Source organism: Pteronotus mesoamericanus, unplaced genomic scaffold (assembly GCF_021234165.1).
Source record: "Pteronotus mesoamericanus isolate MK-2021 breed Mesoamerican mustached bat unplaced genomic scaffold, CSHL_Meso_final contig_24, whole genome shotgun sequence".
NCBI classification, from domain to species: Eukaryota; Metazoa; Chordata; class Mammalia; order Chiroptera; family Mormoopidae; genus Pteronotus; species Pteronotus mesoamericanus.
Genome location: NW_026555100.1, coordinates 23,882,802 through 23,898,247, shown reverse-complemented (window position 1 = coordinate 23,898,247; position 15,446 = coordinate 23,882,802). Strand labels below are relative to the sequence as shown.

Sequence of the window (15,446 nt, the reverse complement as noted above, 5' to 3'; positions counted from 1 at the left end):
AGGTAGGTGCAGAGCATTCTATATTTTATTCCAGGCACTTTTGAATGAATGAGGGCTCTCGTTTCCAAATTACTTTTCACTTCTAGATTGATTAGAAATAGCTAAAGTATAAGGGTTTCTTCTATCTTTCCTGCAAAACTGAGTACTGGGAATGTATGAAGTTTCCCTCATAAATGAGTCTCTCATAAATGAGTCTATGCTGTCCTTATTTAACCTATGTATTCCATATAAATATTGTATGGAAAAGCTAGCTTTTAAAATGTGGGACATTTCTATGAGCAATGTCCAAGAATTTGCTGCCTATGTTTTCTTCTAGGATTTTTATGGTTTGGGGGCCTAAGACTTGTCTTTAATCCATTTTGAATTTATTCTCATGTGTGCTGTAAGAAGGTGGTTTATTTTCATATTTCTGCATATATCTGTCCAATTTTCCCAACACCATTTATTGAATAAACTATCTTTAGCCCATTGTATGTGCTTGCTTCCTCTGTCAAATATTAATTGACTGTAAAGGCAGCTAAGGTGGAGGGGGTAAGGTTAGGGGGTGGAGGGATTAAGCAAAAAGGAAAAAGGACTCATGGACATGAACAACAGGGTGGCGGTCACAGAGGAGGAGTATAAGGGACTAAATGGCAATGGAAAATATGCAATAAAAAAAGCGGGACATTTTGGGAGCAGTAGAATATTTTTTGAGTAATACATATAATAATATTTTTTATTGAATAATACATATAAAAATGTTTTACTCTATAAGTAAACAGATGGGCTATAGGTTCAGAAAAATATCCTATTCCTAATAGTTATATTCATTATAGTAGGACTTGCTGTTCTTTGTTCTAACATTGATAAATGCAAAGTTATAACCTGGTGGGTGCATTATATTTTCTATGGACATGTTCTCATAATACTCAGAGCATTTTCAAGATGTCACTAGCGTAAAGTAAAATTTCAATATGAAATTGGACCATCAGTATAATAAAGCCCAATAGTTAACTGTTGCATGTCAAATAGCAATGCTTGTGGTCTAAAATTTCTCTATGTCTTCTAATAAGTATGTTAAAATTCCTAAATTATGATCTTAATGTTTTCTTTTTTTATTGTTGTTCAGTTACAGTTGTCCCCCTGTTGTAATATTTTCTTTTAAAAGTATTTACCACAAAGTTCACTTATGGTATCATATTTGAAACTTAGGTTTGTCTTTAATAAATGTATCTACAAAATATAAAAATTACCAAGTCTCTGGGTTTCGTTGCAGGTACGTTTTCACCTATGGGGAACTTTTACAAGAGTCCAAGGAGGGGATACATGACCATGACCTTATGTGAATACTGGGATATATTTTCACTTTTAGTTGTAAGTTACTGCTGGAAAATCTTGGATGGGACTGGAGTTGCACAACAGTAATAAACTTTTCCCAGCTTTGTAGCTTTGAATGTAAATGCAGTTCAAAATACTAGCTTTCTTTATTGACCCTTATGCTGCAAAAGGCACCCTGAAGAATGTTCCTGTCCCCATGGATTTAAATTGTGACCCAGTGGTCCAAGACAGAAGAATAAAACAGTCATTTGAAAATAAAATTGAAATGTACATAAATTGAAAATTATATTGAAACAATATTTATAAAAAGCTAATCTACATAATTGAAAGAATATATTTTTTTTAAAAAAATTGAAGTCAAATTAACACTAATTTCCTGCACAGCAATGATCAATACATAACTATAATTAATCTCCATCCATTATTAGAAAATTAAGGAACCATGATTTGGAAGTAAGCCCTCTTTTGTTAAATATTTTTGAATTCCATGTTTTCTTATCATGAGGTAGCTTTCTAGCAGCATTGTCGTGCTGCTAGAAGTAGTTTGGTGCTGTCGCCCAAACAGTGTGGTTTGGCATGATGCCAGGTTTGGGGAGGGGTGGGAGGGCAAACCTAGTCATCCAGGAGAATTACATTTTGTTGCAGTTAAAGGTGGTCTTCAAGTTATACTAATGGGGTGGTGGGTAAGTACAACAATTCGGGAAGAGGCAGCATTTTTACAGGTAGGAAAATAGATATCTGCTCTCACTGCTGTTGTTCCATTTCCTCCTAAGTAGCATCGGCTGATTTTAATCCTCGGTAAGCTGTTAAGTACCAAAATTTAGAAATCCAATGCTAATTTACTAGCTGTTTTTAAGTTATTAGTTAAATATTTTGTTATTATTGCTTGGTTGGCTGACTCATTTTAACTTTTTTCTGTGATGAATTTTTTCTAGGAAGCAAGAATGTAAGAAATAACTAAACAAAATATATAGCACACATACATTTGGCATGATACACAAGCTATGATAGGTACTAAATAAGTACAAATTTCTGAAGTCCAAAAATATATAGTCATCATGCAAAGTAAAATATGGTTCTACAGTTGATTTTCAAAATCCCATTTTTTTAAAGTTTCAAACTCATAGGAGGACTTGTTCTACATTGGTTACCTAGGGCAGCGTAATGCAAACACATGACATGTGAGACACTTTGACACTTTCTATTAATATGCTCTAATAGAATTTGAAATATGCTCTAAATTTTACTAGAGTGAAGTAACATTTCAACAAAAAGTAAAACCACATCTACTCACTTGAATAAAATCAGTCCTCAGGATGCAAATGTAATAAATACTTGTGTTCCTCCTGAAGCAAGTAATGAGATGGTGTTCCAATGGCCATTTTCTTGATACTTTTGTATTATTGTATGCTTAAGTTTTTACTCTCAATATTTTCAAGAAGTGATTATGATTTAATCTGGAATAATGATTTTTAGAATGAAGAGATTCGTATATTTACTAATTGTTCATTTCAATTAAATTGAATCTTCACTGGGGTGTAACCTTCCATTTTGCACTTGTTAGACATACAGACTGCCTTTTCCATTTACTTTTAAAGATTTTAAAGAGCATTAAAACTTATGCTCTTGGAATTTGGAATTTTTTTTAGGGACTGAGTAGGAATTCATGGGCCCCCTAATATAATTATTCTTGCTGAGTAAAAGCTGGTCTGTGGGGAAGTATAAATTTGGACCTATGAATTGCTTAAGGAGGAATTTTTCACTTTCTTATTTTTAGAATTAGTTTGGCTCAAGAGTTAGTTTGTAGCCAATATGGTTTATATTCAACTTCACACCTTGATAAGATGAGTATGTGTAAGAATTTGATTTGGCTATTTGTTTTAACTTAGACAATTTTTTTTTCATTCTATTTTAAAGAAGTCAAATAGAAAGAAAAAAAATTAAGGGCCAGAGTGAAAATATGAAGAATATAGCATTTCCCAACCTTAGCTGCACATTGAAATCACCTAAGGGTCTTTAAAAAATATGCCCCCAATACTGACCCCAAGACACCCCAATGTAATTGGTATGAGGCGTGACCTTGGGAGTGCCAGCTCTCCAGGTGTTTCTAATGTGCGGGCAAGTTTGGGAAACACTGTCCTCAGGAATCTGGGAAGGAAAATGTGGAGCTAAACACACAAGGCCTGTCAGAGTTTCAACTCTAGCATTGAGGCCTTTCACATCTGATTGGAGCTCATAGAACTGAAAGGTGACAAGGACTTTTGTGATTGGAATTTGTCTGCTTTTGATTGGAATCTGGCTTGATTTTGGTTCATGGAATTACATTGAAGAGTTGACAGTTTTTTAATGCCTTTCTATTTAAGTTGTCCCTTGAGTCCAGTAGAATTTTACAAGGACCAAGGGGTTTTTTAAAATGGAAATTGTAGCACTGTTATGTCGTAAACCACTAATGAGACTTGAGAAGTAGTAATAGATATTTGGCTGTTGCAATTCGATTATTTCTGTTTTGAACAAAAAGCTGTCATGTACAAGTATGGTGAGCAGTGTCCTCTACTCCCCTCCACTCCAGTTTTTGTAGCACCCTTACCCCTATCGGATGTTCCTGGAGGAGAGGACCCCAGCTCCGGGGGCTTTGCTAAATGCCACCCTTGCTGAGTGTCTGAAGGATCAGCTTCTAATCAGCAGCAATGGTGGAAGGATTTCCTGTGATGTCTCTAAGACCAAAGCACTCAGGTATGGCAAAGCTGTCTGATCCTTATTGGAAGTAAAACAAAAAGAGGGTAGAGGGTTTCTTGGCAGATTTTATATAAGCAGGTTAAACAGTCCAAGTCTGAACCAAGTTAATATGACTTTCTCTGAATGCTGGATGGTGGTCTGGGCATGGCAAAAAGATCGAAGAAGTGAGAGTAAATCTTCACTTCTCTCTTTGTTTGAAATAGCATGTCAGCCAATTTGCCGAATAGCCAAAAGTATCATAGGTGATAGTCTATAGATGTCATTTACTTTTTTAAAGATATTAGAGAAGAGCAAAATGAGACTGAAATAAAAATAAATGTATATGGATATGTCAAATGCTTAAAATGGAAAACATCATTTCAAGTCGGAATGGTCGTGTTGTGGGGATCCTTGGGGAGGGCAGGACATCTGGGAAAAAAGAGGTGGGCTAGTGAGTTTAATAAACAATAGGCCTAGATTGCTTTAATCATGTCTGCAAGACACCACATCAATTTCCAGGAAGTCCCCTGGGACTGCAGGGAACAGGAAGATCCTGACCTATGACAAAATAGCTGGATGGAATTTTTAGACTACAGTAATGCTGACTTCATCAAACCTCAGACAATCTCTCCCAAGCTCTAGCCTGTGAACATGCCCCACGTAGTGGGTAATGGGGAACATGTTTTGAAAAGCACCCTTTCACCTTCCTCTGCCTTTTGTGCTTTGGGTATCACAAAGCAGGCTGCAAGCAGAGTTAACATTCTCGAGTTGACTCTCTTTGTTGTTACTGACTGCCCTTGAACTCCTGCAGGCTAAAAGGTCTTCCTCCGCTCTGTCAGGGCGTGCAAACATACTCCAGAGACACTCAGGAACCTTGGAAGAACAACTTTTGGGGGCAGTGGCTCTTTTCTGTTAGAGAAAAGGCTCCTTAACATTTGATTGCACTAGGAGTACTGTTCTCCTATCACGATTCTACAGTTAGTATAAGCCACACAGTCTCAGGAAAGGCATCACGTGAGGAAAAGTATAACGTGTGGTCATTAGGGGACTGAGTTAGAGGTTTATTTTTTCTACATAGAGTTTTGTGTCTTATTTTTAAAATTAAAAAAAAGAGATATCTTCAGAAGGCTCCATATCCATCCCCTCGGGCAGTCACTGCGAAAGTAGGGTAGACCTCGTAGGCTGTGTACGCCGCTAAGTCTTGTCCGAGGGTCACGGCTTGCTTGAGCTGGGCTGCGGACACAGGTGCGGCAGCGTTAGGGACAGCATATCCTGGAGGGGAGGCAGAGAAAACTTCATGAAAGGGATTCCAACTCGCTTCCTTTTGACTTCTTGTCTTCTTTTTGGAACAGGTACCTATTCTCATCTGTCCATTTTCAAGGGGGCTCTCAGGGTACTCATTCATTAGGGGGCCGAGCTCCTGCCTGGGAGGCTGAGCACCTCACTCTTAGAGAATTAGAAACACTGGGAAAAGATTCCAAGACATAGAAACTGAACAGGGTGCTGAGTTGATTCACGCATGGGGTTCAGAGCTTTTTCAGAGGTTCTCAGAACTCCTACAAGAGGCAGGGGCGGGGGATGGGGCGCGGGGCTCTGCGGGTCTGCTTTTGCTGCATCCCCGCCCCCGCCTGAATGAAATGTTAAAAGGCATTGCCTTTACCCAAGAAGTACGTGTAGGGACTGGGCAGACCAGTAGAAGAAATATTTAAAGTTTTAGCATGTTTTTACAGTAAAGCACCATGAAAGCAAACACCTAGGCTGACCACGTTTAGACCTAACCTTGAAGGGCAAATAACATCCATCATTGGTGTGTTTGGATGCTAGTCCTCAACCTCAGGGCACCAAGGGATGTGACTGATAAGGAATCATCATGTGCTCTTACCTTAGTATTATGTTTAGTTGATTAATATTCCCTTTTGAAGAAGAGAGCATATCAGACCTTATCTAAAAGCAATATTACCTGGTCATTTTAGACTGAAACCTGGGTACTGCTGAGGTGTTCCAAGCATTGTGAAAGATGACAACAAAAAGGGAAAAGTATACTTGAGCAATGAACAGGAATCTGATTAAAACACACACACACACACACACAAACCCATTTGGTTTACGTGCTGTGGAAGTCTGCCCAACCCCAGACACATTGATTTCTTTCTGGTGGCTTCTCAGGAGGTGGTGGCAGGAAGCTGGCTGGACTGTTTTTTAAAAAATTGAATCCACTCCTTGGCTCATGCACTTGGGGAAGTTAATGCTGAGTAATGCACTAGTGGAGTTTGGTACACTTCCCAAGGATATGAGAAATGTGTTAACAATTACTTTCACGATTTTGGAAACAGTATATCTAAAGTAAGTACATGAGTAAGTAATGTGTGCGTAGCATAGATCTTATCTTTAGGGATTTTGAATTTTCTTTTACAATTTGGCTAATTTCTTAGGTGCAAGAGCATTTGTGTTTCAAAAATATTCTTCCTTGAAGCTTATTATTCTTTGCTTGATTCCACAGTCAAATTATGAGAGGTTCTTAAATTCTTAGGCATTCCCAAGACAACTGTCATGCCCTATTTTTTTTTACTTTTTGTAGGAGCAAATAGAAGTGAGGGCAAGATACAACATTCTTGGGAAAAAGCAAATCCTTTCCAATGTGAAAGCAAACTTTAAAATTCTCCTGACAGTGGGTCATTTATTTTTATAGTGCATTCGTTAGGGGTCTTCGGGGTACAGCTTTCTGCAAGACAGGGGTCTAACTTTCGGCAAGAACTGAGAAGTCCTGAGACGTGTCCTCAGTGGACAGACAAGTCAACACCCTATTTTATGGGATGCAAATACAGGGCCCCAGGACAGCCCAGGGGAGCCCTTCTCCTCTGCCTGGCAGCTGTTGCCTTGGTAACCCCTCAGGGGCACTGCACACATCTTCTCTTTCTTCAGAACAAAGCTGGAATTGAGGTCACATTTACATGTGAAGCATTAGTTTCATCCTCACCTGCCAGAGTGGAGGATACATTCACAAATTTTGAGAAATAAAGAAAATGAGAGTGAACCATAGTTCTCACCTTAATATAATCATTATATGAATTAATCAATCAATTGGGATGTCACATTTCTAGGTCGAGTCAGAACTCTCTGATCTGAGCTTATGGGGATATATGAACGCAATGAGTCAGAATGACAAATTTCTTTAGAAGAAATAAACTTTTATTACTAAAAAAGGAATGGAGTTACTCAAATTAAATAGTGAGGAAAATTTCCAAGAGGTCCTCTCTAGAGAATTCATTTCTTTTTAGAATTATCGGCATTTGTTACAGGTACATAATAAGTAGGGAAAAGATTTTTAAATGTGACCCTGAAAACTTGTTGATTTAGAGCTAGACATTATTTTAAGCAATCAGCACATGCCCCACACCAAAATTATAGAACAGATAAAATGAAGCCTGATACTGCACATACTGAATCTCTCTTTCTCTCTCTCTCTCTCACACACACACACACACACACACACACACACACACACAGCTTTCGCCTTAAAATAATTTAAGAAAAGTGTGCTCTACACATCTCTTTAAAAAAAATCAAAGCAATAAAAGTAAACTTGAAGATTGGATTTGGGGAGGGAGTGCAAGGATTTCTTAAAAGCTGATTGGCCATGGCTAAATGACTTAATCTTTCCAGTACATGTCTTCTTCATCTGTACAATGGCCATTATGACAGAACCTATCCCTTGTGGCATCATGAGCATTACTGAGATAACATAAAGCATGCTGGGGATTTAGGTGAGTGCCTGGCACATAGTAAGAGCTCAAATATACATTGTCTATTAATAGGTAGTTTCAAACTCTCTTACTGAAAGTAAAAACCAAACCAAACCAAAACAAATCAATTGCAGGGACACTGACTCATTCAATATCACATAGGTGTTGAAGCTGAGCTGAGACCAGACCCCACTTCTGCTGCCCAGTTCTATTCTCTTGCCTCATACTTTAATGATTCACTCATCTGGCAAATTCTTTTTGGCCACAGATGGCATAGGTGGAGCTTACAAACAACTCCACGAGTCCATGGTACTGAGAAGGGTTTCCTGAACACTCTCTGCGGGGTGCCATTTCTGGCCCAACATTTTCTTTTCTTTTCTTTCTTTTTTTTTTTTTTAGGAATTTTGTATTTTTTTCATTTGAAGGTAAATCTTAATGGTATTAAAGTAACATATATGCTCATTTAAATACCCAATTCTATTTATCTAAAACACACAATGCAAACATATATCTATTCTCTTTACATGTCAGAATCCAAATCCATTCATTTCATGGTTTGGAAATGAGGAGAATAGATTCCCCTTAAACTGCAAGTCAGCAAGTGTTTCTTTACAGTTAACTTTAGAAAAATTCATACAAAATAGTGATTATTAACAATGATCTTCTTTACTTGTTAACTCACAAGGAAACACCAAAACTGCATTTTGTTAAAGTTTCTGCACTAAAATGTAGAAAAACAACTACACAAACATTGAAAAGTTAAAAATTCCTTAAATTTTCATTCCCGGTACCACTACCACAGTTTACAGGGCAATAGAGCTGATGTAATGAAAAGAAAAAGAAACTGAAAAAGCGACAACAGATAAAAGCCCTCAGGAATGTACATGTAATGGACACTGCATTGCATGAATCAAGAGCTGCCCTCTTTGCACACTGTGGCTATGGCAGCCTGAGCAGGAAGGGTTTCCTGTTGAAGCTGCAGGAGCCTTCCTGACTATGGATCATCGTTCCTTCTGTGGCAGATTTTTACAGTTCCTCTCATGCCCTTGGGACAACCTGTCTCAAAGTAACTCCTCGCTCTCTCTCCTGCTAAGACCTGTAGCCCTTTTCTGCAGAGTTTTTAGAAGCTTCTGCTACCATTTCTGCCGCTTCCACCACCAGGTCCGTTACCACCACCACAGGGGCTGCCCGAGCTTCTTCCACCGAAACTGCTCCCCTTCATGGGTCCATAATTTGATCGCTGTTGTCCACTATAATTTCCAAAATCATCATCGTCCCCTCCACCACCATAGTTACCACTGACATTTCTCCCTTCATTGTAACCATCCTATCTCTACCACCGCCACTATGCCCACCGCCGTGGTCTCCATATCCCGGTCCTCCACCGCCACCGTAGCCTCCTCCACTGCTATAACCAGGGCCACTGCCACAGTTGCCACCATCACTTCCAAATCCATCATACCCACCATCCCCTCCTCATAACTACCTCTGCTCTCACCACCGCCAGAGCCTCCCCTTCCACCGAAGCTTCCACCATGGCCAAAGTTACCTCCACCACCTCCAAAGTGTCCTCCATGACCCATTTAGTTGCCAGAGCCACTTCCATGACCTCTCTGCAACCCAGCAGATTTCATTTCTTTTTTAGCAGTGTCCTTTTTCACTTTACAGTTGTGCCCATTAATAGTGTGGTACTCCCGAACAACAATTTTGTCAACTCTATCATGATTATCAAAAGTTACAAAAGCAAATCCTCTTTTTTCCCCACTCTGTCTATCTTCCATGACTTCTATTGCTTCAACTGTGCCATACTTTTCAATGTAGTCTCTCAAATTATATTCTTCTGTATCTTCTTTCATACCATCAACAAAAGTTTCCTTCACTGTTAGATGGGCACCAGGCTTTACAGAATCCTCTCTAGAAACAGCTGTCTTTGGTTTCACTCCACGCCCGTCAACCCTGTGTGGTCAAGTGCACGCTGCTGCATCCATCTCTTCTACATATGGGTAAGTCACACAACCAAAGCCCTGGGAACATTTTGTTTGGGGGCCTCTCATCAGCACGCAATCCATGAGCATGCTCTCTTTCTCAGAATGTTCTCTTAAACTATCATTTGTAGTTTCAAAGCTCGAACCACCAATAAAGTTTTTCAACTGCTCTGGTTCCTTGGGATCATGGCCCCCTTCCCCCTGGGGGTGACAGCCAGAGGCAGGCTGGGGGGTGACCTGGTGGCGGTTTTGCCTCCATTTTGAGACCGGACTTGCTTCCTCCAACCTGGCCCGGTATTTTCATACCTGGAAAAGCAGTAGCAGAAGCAGCAGTAGCCACCGCAGTCGGAGCAACAGCTCCATCAGTAGGAATGCCCAGGGTCTGCAGGGTGTACTCGGCTGCGTATGTCTTTGCTTCATCCACATAGGCACTTAGCTTCGGAGGTGTGAAGGGGTGGCTGGAAAGCAGTCAGGGTAGGCATTTTGAACTTGTGCTACTAAGATGGGTAAAAATCTAAGGTGTTATTAGCTTTTGAAGATGATAGGATAATAGAATTTTGTGTGCCTATTTTTATTCTCTTTGCTATTCAAATCTTCTAAATACATATGCACGTAGAACTATCTGTGAATTGACCTAGAACATTGGTGCTGATGTCATTCCTGGAGGATACTTGCAACTCCTTATGTGGATTTTCTAAGGTACATGTGAAACACTATGGTTCCCAGATCAAAGTAGGAATTTAGACTCAAGGTAAAATTCAGAAGGTAATATGCATTAAGAGAGAGGTTGTATCTCTGGTCCAAAATTTAAATGATAGGGCATGATGTTATTTTGTATAAAATGGCTATTTTATATGGTTCAACAGAAATCCTAACAGATGAATGAACGGGCTATAATTTTCATTTCTATTAAATGTTAACCTGCAGTTTCCCATTGGCTGATTATACTATGAGGTCTTCATTGTGTATACAAAATTCAGGGGCTTTGAGATTCAGTCTCAGAGCTGGCACATCCATCCCCACTCTACGTCTCAATGTTTGCGTGTAATGAAAAATAAGTGGGTGGTAGACTTGAATATTTCTCTTATGTAGACAGTGATAAAATACACTTAATTTATAAGAGTCTCTTACTCTAAAATGTACATGATTAAGAATTTGGAGAAGTTACCCACATTGCAGGGTTCTGACTGGCCAGCGCAGGAATGGTTATTTTGTATAAGAATAGTTGTCTTTGATCTTGTCCAATGGCAGAGTGCAGTTGATATACTGGCTGTCCCCAGTTATTTTTCTGACAGATTTCTTCTAATATCTACAAGAGTAAAAGAAATGATTTCCCTTTCAAATGTCACATTTGCATTATTTGCCCAGCTTTCAGGTTTTTAAACTCTGTCCTTTAGAGTTTCAGCTAATATAAGAAGATATAAAATGCCAGATGGTTTAATGACCCTTAAAATTTAAGATGAGCTCCATTTGAACTCCATTTAAAATGTTAAGTTTATTAATTTATAAAAACCATCTTCATATCATTTATTTTAATATGCTTATAGTTTAGTCCATTAGCTGTAACTTTTACCAAGAGTTTAATTTTGTGATTTAAAAAAACTGATATTCCAGCACTGTGTGGCTGGATTTACTCATAATTATCCTCAATCCTTCTGTTTATAATGGTTTAGAGAAAATAACCCAAGAATACAGTATGTTCTTATTTCATGTTACCTATCATAGCTTTAACTTCACATTTTCATAAAAAATAGTTTTAAAGTTTAATGAGTTAAGTATTTATTTTTTTAAAGATTTTATTTATTTATTTTTAGAGAGAGGGGAAGAGAAGGAGGAAGAGGAGAGAAACATCAATGTGTGCTTGCCTCTTGCACGCTTCCCCTACTGGGGACCTGACAGAGTATTGAACCAGTGACTCTTTGGTTTGTAAGCTGGGGCTCAATATACTGAGCCACACCAGCCAAGGCAAGTTAGTCTTTATTGATGAGCATTAATAGATGTTGATAGTTGCAAATGCTTTTGGCAAAACTCTTCTGGTTATTTTTACAACAATCTGATTTATAGCATCTTTCTGCATGTTTTTTTCCCCTATCATTACTCCAAACTGAATCATGTCTAAAGGCACAAATTTTCTTTATGTGCCATAAAGCCATTTTTGGTGGCCCATAAGCTAATGCTCCCATTTGTCAGCAGATTCAGTAAAGTGTGCAAAATAGGGCATACATCTGACAAAGAGAAAAATCTCTTTGGGACAGAACAATGTCCCAGGATGACTCTAGGGAGCTTATCTCATTTAATCTAACACCAACACAGCTACAATAGCATAACATTTTCCAGTTGATTAAATTTATAGATTGCTTGTGTCATCTTTATTACATTTTTCTCTTAATATTTTCAGTTTTGTGGCAACTCTTGTCATCTACAAAATATTCTCTAAAGTTCCTGGGCAATAGTAAATTGCTTTAACTGGCAGATATTCTGCTTACGCCCTTTGGGTAAATAAATGCATGCTAACTGAAAGCATCTGTAACTACTGACACTGCAGGACAGTACCTGACCTTCTGCTTTTCTTGTTGGAATTTTGCAACTCCACTATGGAGCTGTTAAGGCTCCATCCATGTTGGTTGGTGGGGGTGATGTGATCTTCAGTTTCTAAGCCATAGTTGAAGAAATTCAAGGACAAATTAATTAAAGAGTTTTCATTGGTTGATAAGGATGATTATTCATATCTTAAAAAGTTTGACCAACTTTTAACCTGGGTTTTATATCAAAAGCAGAGGTCATTACTCATGCTATAACAGCTCTTAGAACTGTTATACAGAATGTATGATGATGATCATTTCTTATTTTCTTAGAAGATTTCTAGTTTTTCCAGTATTTTTGTTAGGTTCCTTATTTTTGGTTTTAAGCCAAGGGAGATTGGATGACTAGCTTTGTGCTTTCTGAGCCAAGCTCTGAGTCCAAACTCATGGCACTTGCTAGATTTTATTATAATTACCTATGTACTTGTCAGTATCCTCTCACCGAATTGCATATATTTTTTTCCCAGTTTTATTGAGATATAATTGACATACATACTGTAGGAGTTTCAGTTGTACAGCATAATGGTTTGGCTTATATGTATTATAAAAGGATTACCATAAGTTTAGTTAGAATCCATCATCTCATTAAGATACAGTAACAAGAAAAAGAAGAAAAAAGAAAAAATATATTTTCCTTGTGGTAACTCTTAGAATTTACTCTCTCAACAACTTGCATATATATCATACAGTGGTATTAATTATAGTCATCATTTTGTACATTACATATCCCTAGTACTTGTTTGTCATATAATGAAAAGTTTGTATCTTTTGACCACTTTCCTCCAATTCCTCCATCCCCACCATCCATCTACCTCTGGTAACCACAAATTTGCTCTTTTTTTTTTGGGTTTGGATATTTTATTTTTTATGATTCCATGTATAAATGAGATCATACAGTATTTTCTTCCTCTGTCTCACTTAGCATACTCAAGGTCTACCCATGTTGCAAATGGCAGGATTTCTTTATTTTTAAAGCCTGTTAACCATTTATATATGTCCTTTGGAAAAATGTCTGTTCAGGTCTTTTGCCATTTTTTAATTGGATTATTTTTTGTGCCATATAATTTTTAATCGCAATGATTGTATTATATTCAATTTTCTGTCCCCACAACCTAGTAAAATACTTGGCACATAAAGGATACCTAATAAATGGTTTTGAACAAACAAATGATTGTTGTTTACCATTTTGATAGGCATTTTTTTTTGAATTGTCTGGATAGAGTTAACAGAAACCTTAGATGTACTAATTGTGTGTGTAAGAAAGCTAGTAATTCTACACACAAAACATTCAAAATGAGCTTTTAGAAAATGAAGTTTTTATTTGATTGCCATCATGGGCTACTTCCATAAATTTTGGGTTTATGCCTTTGGGGTAAGAGTAGGAAAACTTCCTTTAGAACTTACAAACTGTAACTCTTTACAACTGGATTGGTTATTTAGCATAAGTGTCTCTGCAGATAGATCAGCAGGTACTGCACAGGAAAGAGTCTAAGGGTTAACACGGAACGAGTTTTGTGTTATTTTTAACCATGTTTGTTTTTCAGTTCTCATACTAAAACAACTTTTATCACTTTTAATTTTCCCACGAAGAAAAAACACAGCCTCATGCAGGAACCTGGAAAATTGGAACCGTGAAATGAAAGCAATAAAAACTCACCATAATGCTGCTGCGCAAATGTAATCACAGTAGAAAACTTAATTTGATATGACTGATGGAACCTTATAGTTAATATGAGTAATAATGTCATCATAGATAGCATGATATTTTCTCTTAAACACGTTTCCAAGAAAAGGTGTTCTAAATGGTCTATTCATTCACTGTCACAAGTATCCTTCACTTGCTAACTTACCTGGCTCACACACAACTGGCATTTATTTTGAACTAAGGTCTTTGCTTCATATTATCTTATTTAAGGTATTGGTTGATAATTCTCAATAGCTCTCAGGACCTTTGCATTTCAGTGTAAGATTATTTAAGGTACCATACTTTATAGTTAAAAAAAAAAAAAGACAGTCTATAATGGAACAATGGCCCTCAGCACTCAGCATTCTCTGACAGCACATTACGGTGATTGGTCACTTTATCTATGTAAAAGAAAAAACAAGACAAAACAAAACAACACCATAACCAAAGTAGGGATCAAGTCAAATCTTTTGATTAAAGGTGAACAGTGAACTTTGGCTCAACTTAAAGAAACTATCTCTGGAAAAACATCACCTACCTGGGGAGCAAGTTTAATTCCTTGGGGTTTTAAGGTAACAGGATTCATGGGGGTGAGTTCCATCCCAGGTAAAAGATCATAGAGTTTGTCTTCTTTCTTGTCTCCTTTGACCTGATATCCACGACCCAGGCCTGTGTATGCCAAATAGCCACGGCCGCCCAGTCCTCTCACTCCCGCAGCCCCTACAGGTACATTCATGTAAATTTCTAGGAATGTAAGAAGGCATTAAACTGAATCAAACCACCAGAAAATCACCCTGAATCTTACTGTAATGGAAAAGTTAGCCCAAGTCACATTGATTATTGCCCTGAAGATGGGTAGAAAACTCTAGGACTCTATGTAATGAAACTCAACATAGAGTTCAGAGATGTCTTTTTTTTTTTTTAAACTATCTGTGGAAGAAAGTAATACTATCAAAGTTATTGATAAGTACATGAGCAACTTAAAATCTTTGGAACAGAGAAAAATTTTGCAGTTTCTGTCTTCAGTTAACCTTTTGTTGACATTTTTCTGTAGAATAATACATGCTGGGAAGGTGTTTTTTAGAAACATCCCAACATGAAATGACCAAATGCATTGAAATCAGTCTTGCGTTTTATCATTGATCAGTAAATCAGAAATGAATTCTAGCTTTTGCAATAATTTCATTCCCAAGGATCTGTTGGAAAGCCAACACTTAGGAAGTATTTTAAATTCACCATTTTCTACCTTATGTTCTGTCAATGTGAGGCTTAAATTTCCATTGAGTTTCATTAATAGATTCCTTTTGATTTTTTTGTTTTTCACATTGCTACTTTGATTTCCTATTGGTGGCATAAAGATAAAAATGTTAAACGATTACCCTTCATCCATGAATATCATTCACTGATTTTTTTTCTTGTT

General features: G+C 37.6%; 1 protein-coding gene and 1 pseudogene across 3 annotated transcripts in view; both read right to left on the bottom strand.

The window, feature by feature from the left end:
* Nucleotides 1-1,869: 1,869 nt before the first annotated feature.
* Nucleotides 1,870-15,446, bottom strand: part of A1CF (APOBEC1 complementation factor) — a 78,051-nt gene continuing 64,474 nt past the window's right edge. For 2 of the 3 annotated variants that reach the window (XM_054572790.1, XM_054572789.1), the window contains exons 9-12: nucleotides 14,565-14,770; nucleotides 10,933-11,069; nucleotides 10,067-10,218; nucleotides 1,870-5,304 (exon numbers count right to left, since the gene is read on the bottom strand). In XM_054572790.1, coding sequence (XP_054428765.1) covers nucleotides 5,153-5,304; nucleotides 10,067-10,218; nucleotides 10,933-11,069; nucleotides 14,565-14,770 — 647 coding nt within the window. In that variant the 3' untranslated portion in view covers nucleotides 1,870-5,152. The remainder of the gene's footprint in view (nucleotides 5,305-10,066; nucleotides 10,219-10,932; nucleotides 11,070-14,564; nucleotides 14,771-15,446) is intronic. The other variant, XM_054572791.1, reaches the window with a different exon arrangement.
* LOC129069984 (heterogeneous nuclear ribonucleoprotein A3-like) lies at nucleotides 8,799-10,019 on the bottom strand (annotated as a pseudogene).